Source organism: Coregonus lavaretus (assembly GCF_964263955.1).
Source record: "Coregonus lavaretus genome assembly, chromosome: 31".
In the NCBI taxonomy this organism is placed as follows: domain Eukaryota; kingdom Metazoa; phylum Chordata; class Actinopteri; order Salmoniformes; family Salmonidae; genus Coregonus; species Coregonus lavaretus.
The window spans coordinates 30,793,092-30,809,975 of NC_140018.1; the positions used below are offsets into that span (position 1 = coordinate 30,793,092).

Sequence of the window (16,884 nt, forward strand, 5' to 3'; positions counted from 1 at the left end):
CATGTTTTACCGGTACGGCGTACCCCCAATATTTACTTGGCCGGGACTCTGTACCGCCTTACTTTCATCCCTGTCCTTACATGACATCTCCACCCACCCATGACCAGTGTTGCCTACTCATTTTCAGGGGAAGTTGCTAGAGGCAGGTCGATTTGTTGCTAAAAGTTGCTAAATGACGTTGTGATGTCATTGCGTGATGACATCATTACGTAATAACGTAAAACTGCGTCATTACGTAGAATACACAATAACGTTACTCAAATTGACTGGCCATCCCAGTGCCAAATATGATTTGACATTTGTTAGTTTAGATTTGTTTGTTTATTATCACATTTTAGTAAGTAATATAAACACAACACATTTTATATGATCAGATATGTATTTTTTTAAACACAACACATTGAATTATTGAACAATTACACATGATTGAACAATACAATTGTATTTATTTTCTTATTAACTAGTAAACGTACACATTCTGAACAATTATAGTTTTAAGCAGTGTATTGGTAGTTAGTTAACATGCTACCTAACTGATCAACAATTATAGGTACAAGCTAATAACAGGGTATATATGCTTTCTTATTGAAAAGCAACTTAACTCAAATAATGATGTGTGAGCTAGGCATCTCTCTCCAGGTTGTCGTGCTGCTTGGCTGGCCTGCTGCTGCCTGTGCATGAGCTGAGCGCCTGCTGCTGACATCACTCACAATGCACTTTTGCAGCCAGTCACGTGTGTTGTGACTGAGTGTGTGACAGAGAAAATCGTTTTTGTGTCATTTAGAGTGAAAATGTGTGAATTTTAGTGTTTGAGTCACTTTTCAAAAGTTGCTAAAAGTTCCAAATAAAAATGTTAGTAGCTAAATTTGTCGCTAGGTGCTGTTTAAAAAAAAAGTTGCCAGGGTAGTCTGAAAAGTTGCTAAATCTAGCAACAAAATTGCTAAATTCGCGTCACTGCCCGTGACACCTGGCCATGCAAACCGAACTCCACCATTGGGTTCACGCGGGAAAGCATGCTCACGCGAGAGAGGGAACACCCACTTACACAGACAGGAACCTTGACCATTTTCTCAAATGGTAAACTGCTTGAGTAGACATCTTCATTTATCCACCATCGTTGCCTAGAGCCCTTGATTCTCAACGCTCGCTGTTTTCGCGGATGCCATGCTGGGGTAAGGGCTTTGGAGAGAAAGGGCATTTGCCTGTATCCGGGTTAGACATGGAAGGAAAAAAGTTTCATGCCTGTCTGAAAACGTTTAACATGAGAATGCTCTAACAGACGGTATTTATGCTGATATTCGATACTCTTGCGCTCTTTTTCATTTTACGCTAACGTCGTTTTCTAGTTAGCTAACGTTAGCTGGCTGGCTTCTTTTCGTGTTCTGCTTTTCTTCCTCTTTTTTCCATTAGCCAGTTAGCTTGCTAGCTCGACTGGATTTAATGCCTGAGATGTGGACTTGATCATGGCCGCACAAGTGGCAACAGCCCCAACATCAAATGGTAAGAAAAGGTCGAATTTAGCTAGTAGCTTGAGTCAAGATTTGAAATCTGGCAAGTCTGGAGTAGTTGGTGGAGCTGTGCTTGGGGTAGGAAATGGGACTAGCGTTCATGCTATGAATAATGTAGAACGCCATGAACTGAACCCGACCAGCAGAGCTCGAGCTTCTCCTGCAAACAACGATTCAAATCCACGTGAGAAGGAAAGTGGAGACTCTAGATCGGCGTCTTTTTCGACTTCAAATTCTAGTATGAGTTCGGGAAGCATGGAGACGGGAATGTTTGTGAGTCATAAAGTGAAAAATGTTGGTGGCGGAGATACTCCTCCATCTCTCCACCACACACCTCCACAGCAACAGCCATTCAATCAATTCATTCAGCACCAACAACGCCAAATTCAGAACAACAACCAGCAGTCGCTACATGGAGAAATTGGAAACCGCCAACATGGAGGAAAAGATAATGTTGTTTTAGGGAATCAAGTCGAACGCCATCAGCAACAGGAAATGCTGAATAAAAGTGAGGACGACCAACCGATCAAAACGGAAGACCGTTTGGACAGCAGGTACGACCATGCCAGTTCGGGGCCAACGAATAACAACATCAACCCGTCCCAAAGTGGTTCCAACTCAGTTTCGGAGTTTAATAGTTATTATGGAAATGGTAAAGGAGGGCCTTGCTTTGATCAACATGGCGGACAACAAAGCCCCGGGTCTGGGATAATGCATTCGGTACAACAGAATATGGATCAAGTTCAACAAAACTCCCACGAAGGGTACCACAACAACCCGTACAACCACTACCCGACCTACCGACCTGGCTACGGTAACAGTGGATATGGGATGATGAGTCCCTCTCGGCAGGGGAACAACATGATGGGCCTAGGCAGCAACACGGCTGCTGCTAATCATAGCAAAGCTGCCATGGCCGCTGCCTCTTCTTCTGGTGGTGCTAATGTTGGAGGGTTTCAGAGATTTCCAGGGCAAAGTCAGCAACATCCTTCGGGGGCTACCCCAACTCTAAACCAGCTACTGACATCCCCGAGCCCTATGATGCGGGGCTATGGCGGTGGCTATCAAGATTACACTAATCCCTCTTCTCAACAACAACAATCAAGCATGGGGCTGACCAAAGACATAAACCCCCAATACGGTTCAGTTATTCATGGTTGGGGAGGACAACAAAGAAATCACCCTGCCATGAGCCCTGGAAACAACGGACAAGGAAGCGGCAGATCACAGGTAAATGATGCATTCATATGTCACTTTTTACTAATTGGCCAAACTAAGCTTTCCAGGCGGTTTGGTAGTTAATTTAGCTATGGTCAGAAAGACAAGTTAGCTATGCCAATTTGTCAGCCAGTGCGGCTAGGCTGACAGAGGTCTTCTCTGAGTCTGCATATTTGTGTAGCTATATTACAGCACCTAACATTCTACTGTATAATCTATAAACATGCAGGCGGAGATAACATCCACGTTGTCATTTTCTGAATTCAGCAGCCATATGGTCAGTTAGCAAACTATTCTGTTTATGGTTGATTGAAGTTTGCATTTACATTTCTGTCCAAGGTGACTTCTGGTTGGGGACCACAGTGATCCGTTTCAGTTAGTTTGCTTCCTAGTTTCTATAGTCTATGCGCCAACATTTAAAACCACTTTAGCTACACACAGTACCATGTAAACTTATGCATTCGAATGCTGATTAATTTGAAAACATTATTTGCAATTTAACTTGTGGACTTGCGAAAAATATCGGCTACCCTTTTAATGTTCAGCTTGCTTAAAAAACATGGACCATCTAACTAGCATTCAGACTTGCTAGCTAGCAAGGCTGACTCTAGCTAGCTAGCACAGTCAGGATGTGTGCAACTGCTGAGATATTGAAGTATCCATTTCAAATCTCAAAAAGCATATCAACGTATGTTGAACAATCATAATTCTTACTATCTTACGCTAGCATTCGTTTGTTGATATCCAGCTAACTATCATACTCCAATTGAAATGTGCTAGCTATAGCATAGCCTGCTAACATTAGTGTTGTAACACTAGTTTGAGGGCCTCGCGTTGGCCAAGTAACTAACGTTGGCTAGCTAGATGTGCTCCTCGGCACATATTGTGCATAAAGAGTTGCCAAAGCCTTTAAGGAAGATATTATGCTAGTAGCTAGCTATGTGCCAATGTGTTGCAATCAATTGTTTAGAGAGATTGCAAGGGCTGGTATCCAGCTAGCCCTTGATCATGAATCTGTTCCATTACATACACATAAGTCTTTGGACGAAGGCGTCTTCTTTAGGGGGAGTTTTATTAAGAGCTGTGGCGCTTGGTCTGAACATTGACACGCATCGCCTGTGGTACGGTTTTGGAAGCATAAGGACCGTATCTTTCATGTATTGGCAATAAATAATACATTAAATTGATGCACACTTTTTAGTGTTAATATTCCCACATGGCCATATTTCCATGTTAAAGCGCTTGTTTACAGAAAACAGACAGACTACCTGTGCTAATTGGCTATCTGAGTCTCCGAACACCTGTGTGTAAATGGAAGACAGACGCCACAAACGTGTTGTCAGTGGACAATACTGTCGGCTGCAACTCTATTAAAACAGTGTACAGTAAGTGTGTATTTTGCATTTATTATTTTGATGTGATACGAAAGTAGAGGGATTTATGTTTATAGAACAACACCGCAATTGAGAATCGATTCACATTTAGAGTATTTGGCTGTTTTGGCTTCCAGTGCCAATTTCCCCTTTTAAACAGAACATGTAAGGTCCTTGGACTAAGGAGTAACGTTGGGCTCCTTTAGTCCAATATTGGGCTAGTATACAGATTGCACTTCCGAGGGCACTTTGGAAGTTTGAGAATTGGAGCGATATTTGACAGCTACTGCCTAGTTTACATAATATTGCATCTGATTGGTTCTCACCACCAACCTATCAAGTGTGTGTATTTTCACTGCAGATGTCAATAGAGGTGTCTATTGTGTTCTTACCTCATTTCTTCATCCCGTCAGTAATGGTGTGGGGTAGGAATCTTGGTTGTGTTCTGTTTACATTGTGTAATTATATCTCTAACACTCTGGTTGCTTGCTTAATATAATCCTGCTTTTTAGCAGGGAGCCCATTATGTGGTCTCACCTCCCATAGTGGTTGAGCCCTGACCTTCACACATGTAGATTAGCCATGTGCCTGATCCCACCATCAGCCAGCTATTTACCTCAGCAGGAGCGTGACACACGTGCACTGGTCAGGCCTGGCCTGTAACAACCTGCTCTAAAAATCTGTTTCAAAGCATTGATGTCTATTGTAATGTGAGCATGCTTTCTTTCTGAAAAAATAAATAATACAATGTTGGTGTAGTAGCTTAGTTTCCCCACTACTAATTTCTACCCCACAACAGTGTAAAAAATATGTGCGAACCTATGCACTTTTGCATAAGTTTCAGATAGACGATTCTTTGTGTATTTACCAGCTCATTCCCGCGGTCTCCACCAGACTGAGATCCTGTCACTGACAAGCCTACAGTAAATGTCTAATTTGGAGGTTAATGATCTTCAGAGTTATTGTAATTGAATCTTAAATTTGGCTTATTAAAGAGGACGTGTCCTGTTTTTCTAGCAGCTCGCTCTCATTCGGGCTTTGAGCACACAGACCTTGGAGCTTCAGAAGAAATACGGAGGGAGAGACACGGAAATATCTTTGTGATGCTCTCTTTGGTCTCTGACCATGCCATCAAAAGATCTAGTTATTATTTTACAAGTTTTGACAAGAAGATACAGTTTGTAGATATAGGCCTATAGCAAGATGTGCTAAATGCAGGGGTTTGATGCCAATAATGTGCGGGATGGTTCTATTCATGACAAGCCTGGACGTCAATGCGTTGGCCACTTCATTGTGGGTTGGAGAGGGTTCGTCCCATGCCTTTTGGAGTCAGACAAACCTGACATTGGGTGTTAAACTCTTTTTACACTGCTGGCATATTTATCACAGTCTTGTCAGAATTGTGCTGGTTAAAGGAGGATGTGGTTCTCCTTATAGTGTACACCTCCTTTTCCAGATGCAGGTCTGGAAAGATGTCTCCTCCCCTCCCCCTTGTGATCTGAATTGAAGACCTGGGACTTTAGTGATTGATGCTCTGCATTTCTGTCTGTTTTCTAAATGGCACTCTATTCCCTAGGGATGGGCACAGTTATTCGAATACCCGAACGGACGTTAGTGTTTGATTATTTGGGAGAGTATTCAGGGCTGTTCCGGACCAAAAAATAATCATCTTAGTCAACCCAAAGTAGTCTTTTCTTTCAACCAATCGATTGGTCAAAATGTTCAATTTTAATAAAATCAACTATATATGCATTGAGCTTCAAAAATCGATTGTCACATACACGTGTTTAGCAGATGTTATTGCGGGTGTAGTGAAATGCTTGTCTGATGCTTTAAGTGCACTGTTTGAAATAAGACACAAATGACTTGGAGCCAGAGATCAAGATAAACAGAAGAAGAAAAAAACGAAACCTGACCCGACCATTCTCCTCTCGCTCCTACTGGCTTTCGCATATTCTGCAGTTACTCTCCTGAAGTTGCCGGTAATAGGCTACGCGAGGAGTCGGCAACCTTTCTCATGTGGAATGCCAATTTGTCTTACCATTTCTACCGATCTGCGTGCCAGTTATGGTTTTCATTTGCACATTTTCGTGGAAAAGTTTCATTTAATTTATAATAACGTCTTCATATCTCAAAATCATTGTCATGTGGCTAATAAATTTTATTCGAATCTAAAATTAAAATGATACAAACCTAAAATGTAACTTCCATTGCCAACTATGTAAATAGCCTATAAAGCCAACAAATAAAAACATCCTAATAAAAATGTATATCCAATGAATCACATTGGCTTATCTTCAATGAACTTGAAACATTGTATCAACAATAAACTTGGGTCTGGCCTGAAGCTCATGTTAGCAAACTTGCAACATTGTAAAAACGATTCTGGGCCCTCAGTTTCCCGCACCAGTAAGCTCGGGACAGACACAGCCATAGGCTATTTGCACAAGGGATAAGAAGTAATCAGGTAGGCCTATTTTATGACGTTTCAACTGGATCAGAGCATGACATTTTTCCTTTTCACGCCGAGTGGTTATCGAAATGGAGAGCGCTGGAAAGATTTTTCAAATACATTGAGGATCTATTGTCATTCTCAATGGATGTAAAACAGACTTTGTTTGCTTGCTGTTTGAGGTGAAGAAAACAACATTACTTTGTGAAGCTCCACAGCTCATTAGTGGTGGTGTATTAAGCCAATCAGAAATACTATCAGATACCCAAATGGACACATTTATATGCCTACATTTGTGCGCAGGCCAGGTAGCCTATAGGCCTACTTCTATGCGTTGCTCACATTGACAGTAGTGCTCCAAACAAAAGACACTGAAGACACAAAAGACACATGATCTCGCCATCACGGTTGACAACTCCGTTGTGTCCTCCTCCCAGAGTGCGAAGAGCCTTGGCGTGACCCTGGACAACACCCTGTCGTTCTCCGCTAACATCAAGGCGGTGACCCGATCCTGTAGGTTCATGCTCTACAACATTCGGAGAGTACGACCCTGCCTTACACAGGAAGCGGCACAGGTCCAAATCCAGGCACTTGTCATCTCCCGTCTGGATTACTGCAACTCGCTGTTGGCTGGGCTCCCTGCCTGTGCCATTAAACCCCTACAACTCATCCAGAATGCCGCAGCCCGTCTGGTGTTCAACCTTCCCAAGTTCTCTCACGTCACCCCGCTCCTCCGCACACTCCACTGGCTTCCAGTTGAAGCTTGCATCTGTTACAAGACCATGGTGCTTGCCTATGGAGCTGTGAGGGGAACGGCACCTCCGTACCTTCAGGCTCTGATCAGTCCCTACACCCAAACGAGGGCATTGCGTTCATCCACCTCTGGCCTGCTGGCTCCCCTTCCTCTGCGGAAGCATAGTTCCCGCTCAGCCCAGTCAAAACTGTTCGCTGCTCTGGCACCCCAATGGTGGAACAAGCTCCCCCACGACGCCAGGACAGCGGAGTCACTCACCACCTTCCGGAGACATTTGAAACCCCACCTCTTTAAGGAATACCTGGGATAGGATAAAGTAATCCTTCTACCCCCCCCCCCAAAAAAAAAAAAGTTATTGTAAAGTGGTTATCCCACTGGCTATAAGGTGAATGCACCAATTTGTAAGTCGCTCTGGATAAGAGCGTCTGCTAAATGACGTAAATGTAAATTGGCTAAACGCAGAAATTGAATGAAATAAGACAACTTGTTAATCACAACTGTAGCATAGGTTGTGCGCTCTGCAGACAACGTGCCCACTCCGACAATGAGAACGGTAATAGACTAGAATAATATATTGAATACATTAACAGAAGATCTGGGGAACGGTACCAAAACATTTCTGCAGCATTGAAGGTCCCCAAGAACACAGTGGCCTCATCATTCTTAAATGGAAGAAGTTTGGAACCACCAAGACCCTTCCGAGTACTGGCTGACGGCCAAACTGAGCAATCGGGGAGAAGGGCCTTGGTCAGGTAGGTGACCAAGAACCCGATGGTCACTCTGACAGAGCTCCAGAGTTCCTCTGTGGAGATAGGACAACCATCTCTGCAGCACTCCACCAATCAGGCCTTTATGGTAGAGTAGCCAGATGGAAGCCACTCCTAAGTAAAAGGCACATGACAGCCCGCTTGGAGTTTGCCAAAAGGCACCTAAAGGACTCTGACTATGAGAAACAAGATTCTCTGGTCTGATGAAACCAAGGTTGAACTCTTTGGCCTGAATGGCAAGCGTCACATCTGGAAGAAACCTGGCACCATCCTTACGGTGAAGCATGGTGGTGTCAGTATCATGCTGTGGGGATGTTTTTCAGCAGCTGGGACTGGGAGATTAGTCAGGATTGAGGGAAAGATGAACAGAGCAAAGTATCGAGATCTTTGATGAAAACCTGCTCAGGACCTCAGACTGGGGCCAAGGTTCACCTTCCAACAGGACAAAGACCCTAAGCACACAGCCAAGATAACGCAGGAGTGGCTTCGGGACAGGTCTCTGAATGTCCTTGAGTGGCCCAGCCAGAGCCCGGACTTGAACCCTATCAAACATCTCTGGAGAGACGATGAAAATAGCTGTGCAGCGACGCTCCCCATCCAACCTGACAAAGCTTGAGAGGATCTGCAGAGAAGAATGGTAGAAATTCCCCAAATACAGGTGTGCCAAGCTTGTAGTGTCATACCCAAGACGGCTCGAGGCTGTAATCGCTGCCAAAGGTGCTTCAACAAAGTATTGAGTAAAGGGTCTGAATACTTACAGTACCAGTCAAAAGGTTGGACACACCTACTCATTCAAGGGTTTTTCTTTATTTTTAGTATTTTTTACATTGTAGAATAATAGTGAAGACATCAATACTATGAAATAACACACATGGAATCATGTCGTAACCAAAAAAGTGTTAAACAATTCAAAATATATTTTATATTTGAGATTCTTCAAATAGCCACCCTTTTGCCTTGATGACAGTTAAGCTTTTCCAACAGTCTTGAAGGAGTTCCCACATATGCTGAGCACTTGTTGGCTGCTTTTCCTTCACTCTGCAGTCCGACTCATCCCAAACCATCTCAATTGGGTTGAGGTCGGGAGATTGTGGAGGCCAGGTCATCTGTTGCAGCACTTCATCACTCTCCTTGGTAAAATAGCCCCTTACACAACCTGGAGGTGTATTGGGTCATTGTCCTGTTGAAAAACAAATGATAGTCCCACTAAGGCCAAACCAGATGGGATGGCGTATCGCTGCAGAATGCTGTGGTAGCCATGCTGGTTAAGGACGCCTTCAATTTGAAATAAATCAGTCTCACCAGCTCAGCTGGTAGAGCACGGCGCTTGTAACGCCAAGGTAGTGGGTTCGATCCCCGGGACCACCCATACACAAAAATGTACGCACGCATGACTGTAAGTCGCTTTGGATAAAAGCGTCTGCTAAATGGCTTATTATTATTATTATTATTATAAAGTACACCCATACCATAACACCTCCTCCTCCATGCTTTACGGTGGGAACTACACATGCGGAGATCATCCGTTCACCCACACCGCGTCTCACAAAGACACGGCGGTTGGAACCAAAAATCTCAAATTTGGACTCCAGACCAAAGGACACATTTCCACCGGTCTAATGTCCATTGCTTGTGTTTCTTGACCCAAGCAGGTCTCTTCTTCTTATTGGTGTCCTTTAGTAGTGGTTTCTTTACAGCAAATCGACCATGAAGGCCTGATTCACACAGTCCCCTCTGAAAAGTTGATGTTGAGATGTGTCTGTTACTTGAACTCTGTGAAGCATTTATTTGGGCTGCAATTTCTGCACTTAAGGAAACGTTCAAAGTTCTTGACATTTTCAGTGTTGACTGACCTTCATGTCTTAAAGTAATGATGGACTGTCGTTTCTCTTTGCTTATTTGAGCTGTTCTTGCCATAATATGGACTTGGTCTTTTACCAAGTAGGGCTATCTTCTGTATACCACCCCTACCTTGTCACAACACAACTGATTGGCTTAAGTGCATTAAGAAGGAAAGAAATTCCACAAATTAACTTTGAAGAAGGCACACATTAATTGAAATGCATTCCAGGTGACTACCTCATGAAGCTGGTTGAGAGAATGCCAAGAGTGTACAAAGCTGTCATCAAGGCAATGGGTGGCTATTTGTATTGAAACAGGGGCAGTGGGAAAAAATACATGTCATCTATGCACTTAAATAGCGAATGGAGGACGCTTTTCCCCGTGGTTTATTTTCATGCCAGCCAGGTAGGCTATACTCCTGTTGTAACGCAAAGCAAATAGGAAAGTTGATAAATATAGGAGGCCTAGCCTATAGAAAGCTGATCCTCTTTTCAGTAGGGGCAATCACTCTGTTTTCTCGTGCAATTTCATAGCCTATTGAAATGTTGCGCAACATGAGCTCATGGGCTCTCATGAAGTGTTTGATTAGATTTTAGATTACATCTGCATTGATGTCAGAGTGATTAGAGGGACAATAGAGTGCTGAGTACCAGGCAGTTAGCAAGTTTGGTAGGCTACTAATGACCATCAGCAGCATCAGAGCTTGGAGAAGCCTAGCTACCGTGACTAAATGGTCATGTGGAATTTGACTGCCTTCATGACTCGTGACCGCCGGTGTGGCGGTAACACGGTCACCGCAACAGCCCTACTCATGCCCATCCTTACTTCCGGAGCGTAACGGACGAAAATGCAACTGCCAGCAGGAGTGGGAGGAGACTCAGGTCGGGAACAATGTTTGTACAAATAATTTGTACAAATAAAATTGTTCTGGTTCTCTTGACCCCTGGCTCCCTCCTGAGTCATTTTGTCTTAATTATTTAATCAAACGGTGCGTTTAAAGCATCAGACAAGCTCAATGCTTGTTGGTTTTTGTTGATTTTATTAAAACACTATATATAGAAAATACACATTTAAAAATGTCGACCAATCTATTGGTCTAAATAACACTGTTGCGGTCATAAAAAAAAAAAAGAAGCCCTAATTGATTTATAGGTAGGATTTTCTCAGAATGACCTCCAACTGCTACTCGCCCACACTGACAGCAAGCCATAGTTTGGCATACACCAGACGTAAGTGTTTGGCTGGCAGGAATTGAGTGTGATTTTGCCTGAAAACAAGCTTGCGTTACTCAAAATTTCCCACAAAAAATATCTGTCAGTCTTTGCTCTCTCTGAAGCTTTTTTCTCCAGTATTCTTTTTGGAGGGGAGATTTTCTCAAAATAATTGGATTGATAATAAAAAAAAAAAAAAGAAGTCAGAACGACACGGAATTGAACGTTTATTGCATTTACCTGAATGTTTCTTGTGCTTTCGACCTCATTTAGAAGTGTTGCGTATGTATTTGGTCTAAAAAGTGTAGGGTTTGGGAGTAAAACTGATCCTGCAGTCAAGATCATGTTTAGTAGACGTTTTTCTTTTACAACTGTTAGCCATTTGTGTTTACCGTGCTGGATTCCGGGAAATGTTATTTATTTTTATTTATGGTTGCTTGGGTGTTTTTGTTTCTTAGTCCGAACAATATTGATTAATTTGGACGCTGACAGATGTACAATAATTGTACAAAAGACAATGTTAGTGCAACATCCTCCACATGCTTTCATTGACGAGAATCCCTTCTGAATTTAGTGATTTCTTTTCAGAATAGGCTGTCTACCTGCCTGTGTGTGTTTTAAAAACTCAGGGTGCCCAGGCATGACTGCTGACACTTAGACTGCTCGATTAAAGTGGCCTCTCAGGCTTTCTTGGTTGCTCACATTTTCTGTAAGTGCTGCTTCAATTGGCCTGAACTTGGCAGTGACATAAAAATATTCGCTTGGATTGCGCTCTCTTTTTTTTTCTTCTTTTTTGACACAGCCTGTCGACCCTCTCTCGAATAACCTGACTCCCAAAGCACTTGACGGCACATTAGCCTGGATATCTTTACCAACCACTGGACCCATGTCTGCCATCCTCAGGCCAGTTGATAGGGCTCCACTGAAGTGATGGAGAGATCTGATGCATCGAGTTATAAAAAATACTTTTGTACTTTGCAAGCCATGGGAAATAGGCCTACTTCAATACTGGGCAGCTTTCATACTGGAATTTCAGTATTGATAGTCAGGATTGGACCATGTTGCTATTCTTTTCTTACTACTACTTTACTTTAAAGAATGAAAAATGTAAGTACCCTAATTGTTTGGGGTATGAGGTTCCTTGTGGTCTTAGTCTAGACTAAGAAAATGCACGATTAATGCCAGTCATACATTACACGATTTTGCTATGAATTTTCATGATCTGGGTGAAATTCAATGAACTTCCACTAGGGTCAGTATATCGGGACTTGCGTAGTTTCAGCAGGTCGAAGACACACCGATGGCTGTTCTGTTCTCCAGACCCTTGTCGGATGTCCCAATAATTTTTGGACATGTCAGAAATGTTGGTTGTGCATCTTGTAGTAGGAGCAGTGTTACAACGCGATTGGGCAAGGTCTGCCGCCAATGAGCACTCAGCATGTGAGACAAACAATGATGTTGAAGAGGAAAGCAACAACACGCACCTTGTGGACCGAGGTGATGAAAGACGGATTGGTGGAGCTGTGGAGGGAACACAACTTCCTTTTCAATGGGCGAGTTCATTTTACATGGCCTGGTGCCCCGGATGGGTGGCGTTTGCTCATTTTAGACCATTCAATTGGTCCTTAAACAATATCTCCACCCACCCGGGGCACTGGGCCTTGCAAAACGAACTCCACTAATACTACATCTGCATCCTACCATGACGGAAACCAAAAAGATAATTCCATATTCTGCTCCTCCGTCTCTTTTTGTGATGTTTTGGCAGATCACTGTTTTGCGTGTCTGCATTTTTTTCCTACTACAACTGAGAAACCAGGGCAGGATCAACTAGGGAATCATGAAGTTAATGTGAGCATCACCGTCCTGGGGTTGATGATGTATGGAATTAAAGATTTGGGACAAGGAAATCGGGTCCAAGTTAAGATTTTCAAAGTTGTGTAGTGTATACCCAGTATAAGAGGGAGGCATTTTAAATTTGCAAGCTATAGCCTCAACTGTTAATTGCCTATAAAACAAGCCCTACCATGTTCCAACTCATCCCATCTCGCTCTGTTAGGTGCCACCCATGGACGCCATGGCGGTGAAGCGTTCTCAGCTCTACGGCATAGGCAACAACCCTTACTCCCAGCAACAACAGGGCGGGGGCGGGTCTTACCCTGGCCAGCCATATGGATCGCCTTCTCCTCACCGCTATCCAATGGGAATGCCCGGGAGGGGTCAGATGGGCATGAGTGGAATGCAGTATCCTCAACAGCAGCAGGTATGTTTTCCATTTAGTCATTTTAACCCTACCTAAATATCTGCCCAGAGTAGGCTACTCTTCTACAGAATGGGCCACTGCCAGCATGCAGTAGTTATCACATTACACATTCACTTTAACTAGAAACCTCGGGATGCCCTTTCACAGGTGACACCAGTGACTGAAAGGACGAGGGCTCGTCAGATCTGTGTGGGTTTTGAATAGTAATCGCCTTGCAGGTTAAAAAAAATCCCCATCCTGCTGTCCCATCACATCTGGCACAAGGCATGGGTCTGTAATAGGGTTTAATATTTTCCCGGTATTTTATAAATGTTCCATACCGAGAATAAATCACTTTTCTCCCGGGTAACCCGGTATTTCCCGCCAAAAACTGAAGTTTAATTCAAAAGCATTATAACGCATATAAATAGGCCTATGTTTGGATTTGATTAGAGCTTTGATCGAAAATTCAATCCTGATGCTACCTGAGCCTGATGAGCCATACATTAAATTCATTTTTATGAGCCCAAGCCCAAAAAAGCCCAAATGATTGTGCCGTTATCCAATACATATGATATAGGGTACTGCATATTACGCACGACAGAAAAACCTAAGCCTGTAGATGTAGCTAGCTATATGCTCTCTAGGTTAAATAAATTAAACTAGCTCCAGTAGGCTCATCTTTTTTAGTGTAAACTGTATTACTGTATTGTATGGACTGGAATTACGCACATTGTTCAAACCATGATAAAGCTGGGAGGAGAACATTGGAATCTGGTGCAGCACATGTGGCCTACAAAGTTACAAGTATAGGCTAGCGAATTTGATTTTAATTTTGAAATATAATGGGACCTATTTCTATAATTAGTAGGCTGACGCATATATACAGTGCATTCGGAAAGTATTCAGACCCCTAGACCTTTTCCACATTTTGTTACTTTACAGCCTTATTCTAAAATGGATTAAATAAAACAATTTCCTCATCAATCTACACACAATACCCCATAATGACAAAGCGAAAACAGGTTTTTGGAAATGTTTGCAAATGTATTAAAAATAAAAAGTGAAATACCTTATTTACATAAGTATTCAGACCCTTTGCTATGAGACTCTAAATTTAGCTCAGGTGCATCCTGTTTCCATTGATCATCCTTGAGATGTTTCTACAACTTGGAGTCCACCTGTGGTAAATTCAATTGATTGGACATGATTTGGAAAGGCACACACCTGTCTATTTAAGGTCCCACAGTTGACAGTGCATGTCAGAGCAAAAAGCAAGCCATGAGTGCGAAGGAATTGTCCGTAGAGCTCCGAGACAGGATTGTGTCGAGGCACAGATCTGGGGAAGGGTACCAAAAAATGTCTGCAGCATTGAAGGTCCCCAAGAACACAGTGGCCTCCATCATTCTTCAATGGAAGACGTTTGGAACCACCAAGACTCTTCCTAGAGCTGGCCACCTGGCTAAACTGAGCAATCGGGGGAGAAGGGCCTGTGGAGATCCTCTGTGGAGGATGGGAGAGCCTTCCAGAAGGACCACCATCTCTGCAGCACTCCACCAATCATGCCTTTTTGGTAGAGTGGCCAGACGGAAGCCACTCCTCAGTAGGCACATGACAGCCCACTTGGAGTTTGCCAAAAGGCAAACCATGAGAAACAAGATTCTCTGGTCTGATGATTGAACTCTTTGGCCTGAATGCCAAGCATCACGTCTGGAGGAAACCTAGCACCATCCCTACGGTGAAGCATGGTGGTGGCAGCATCATGCTGTGGTAATATTTTTCAGCGGCAGGGACTGGGAGACTAGTCAGGATCGAGGGAAAGATGAACCGAGCAAAGTACAGAGAAATTGATGAAAACCTTCGCCCCAGTCTGAGGTCCTGAGCGCTCAGGAGCAGGTTAACATTCCAACAGGACAACGACCCTAAGCACACAGCCAAGACAACGCAGGAGTGGCTTCGGGATAAGTCTCTGAATGTCCTTGAGTGGCCCAGCCACAGCACGGACTTGAACCCGATCGAACATCTTTGGAGCTGCCAGACCTGGAAATAGCTGTGCAGCGACGTTCCCGCCATTCAACCCTAGTCTGTAAGTGTGTCTGCCTGTCCCTGGCTGTGTCCCAAATTGGACGCTATTACCTATGGCCCTAGTCTATTATGCACTATATAGGGAATAGGGTGCTATTTGGGACACAGACCCCTGTGTATGAAAAATTTATGCACTCACTAACTGTAAGTCGCTCTGGATAAGAGCGTCTGGTAAATGTAAAATGTAGATGGACTGGGCTGTGAGTGAATGTAAGGGTGCTGTTGACATGCAGCATGGCTGTCAGAGCATAGACAAGGACAGGCTGGGTTGGGTCAGTCTATTCTGGGTGCCGAGTCAGAAAACACTGCTGCTATATTTAGCCCCCAGACTGCTGGGTTTGGCTCTAATGCTCCTCCAGAGATGGCCTGGCAGTGGCACTCCCATGGGACTAGGCTGCCGACATAGCATGTGTAATGGCCGTAAATAAGGACTTGGGCTCAGCAGTAATATTTGTGTACTGTATACACAATGCACACACACTCACATGCGCTCTCTCGCCCTCTCTTCTCTCTCTCTTTCACTCACACACACTAATTTATGCTATGTCATCCTTTACTTGTCAGTGTTTTGCTGATTTGAAGTAAAATCCCTTGACTTTGCTGCTGTTCTGTTTCACGAGGGCCCTCTTTCATTCCTTCCGTTATCAATCCAACGACAAGTGATGGAAAAAAATATTAATGGATAATCGCTTTCTATGTCCTCCACTTTGGCTCAAGGCAAGGGCTTTATGTGACACACACACACACACACAGACATGCCCTCTGTCAAACTTTTTCCTGGCAGTCGGAGTCCGTGTGATTGTGGTGATACAGCATGACATCACAAACGGTCTTACGGTGTCGATTACTGTCATTACTCCTCATCACCATGCTAGTATCTGTCACTGTGAAGCACTCAGAAACCAAGATGACAGTGAATACAATCATTTCCCCTCTCTTAAAGGGGAATAACGACACATTTCGAAAATGTGTATGTACCTTAATCCCTCTGACGCGTTGTTGGACTGTCTGTCAAAATGTGCACCTCTCTGACTCAGCAAGACTAACCTCGCTCTCCCGAACACCAGCCTCTCTATGTCCCTGACTTGAAAGTCTGGAAAAGCTGGTTTGATGTGTCAGCACGAAGCGACGATAATGAAGGGGCTCTGCCCTCAAGACTTCAAGGCGACACCCAACGCTGGTTGGATATCCCCGTTTTCTAATTGAACAAATCATGATGTATTGTTTTACGTAGGATCGCCCTTCCGCTTCCAGCCAGCCTTTCCGGCATAAGCAAGCACACACAGTAGCTAGCTAGAACAAACCTTTGGAGTTCGGACATCGGTTGCCAGTCACGTAATGAATAGGCCGCAAAAATCATCACACACATTTTCTAAATGTTATAACAACCCTTCTACACTAGGCAACTGCAACCTGATAAACGTTATGATCT

The 16,884-nt window shown here is 43.6% G+C and overlaps 1 protein-coding gene across 1 annotated transcript in view; it reads left to right on the top strand.

Annotated features, from left to right (window-relative positions):
• The first annotated feature begins 1,151 nt into the window (after nt 1-1,151).
• Nucleotides 1,152-16,884, top strand: part of LOC311106550 (AT-rich interactive domain-containing protein 1B-like) — a 126,104-nt gene continuing 110,371 nt past the window's right edge. Inside the window, exons 1-2 of the mRNA XM_084148930.1 lie at nt 1,152-2,738; nt 13,185-13,388. Of these exons, the coding sequence (XP_084005056.1) occupies nt 1,464-2,738; nt 13,185-13,388 (1,479 nt within the window). The 5' untranslated portion in view covers nt 1,152-1,463. The remainder of the gene's footprint in view (nt 2,739-13,184; nt 13,389-16,884) is intronic.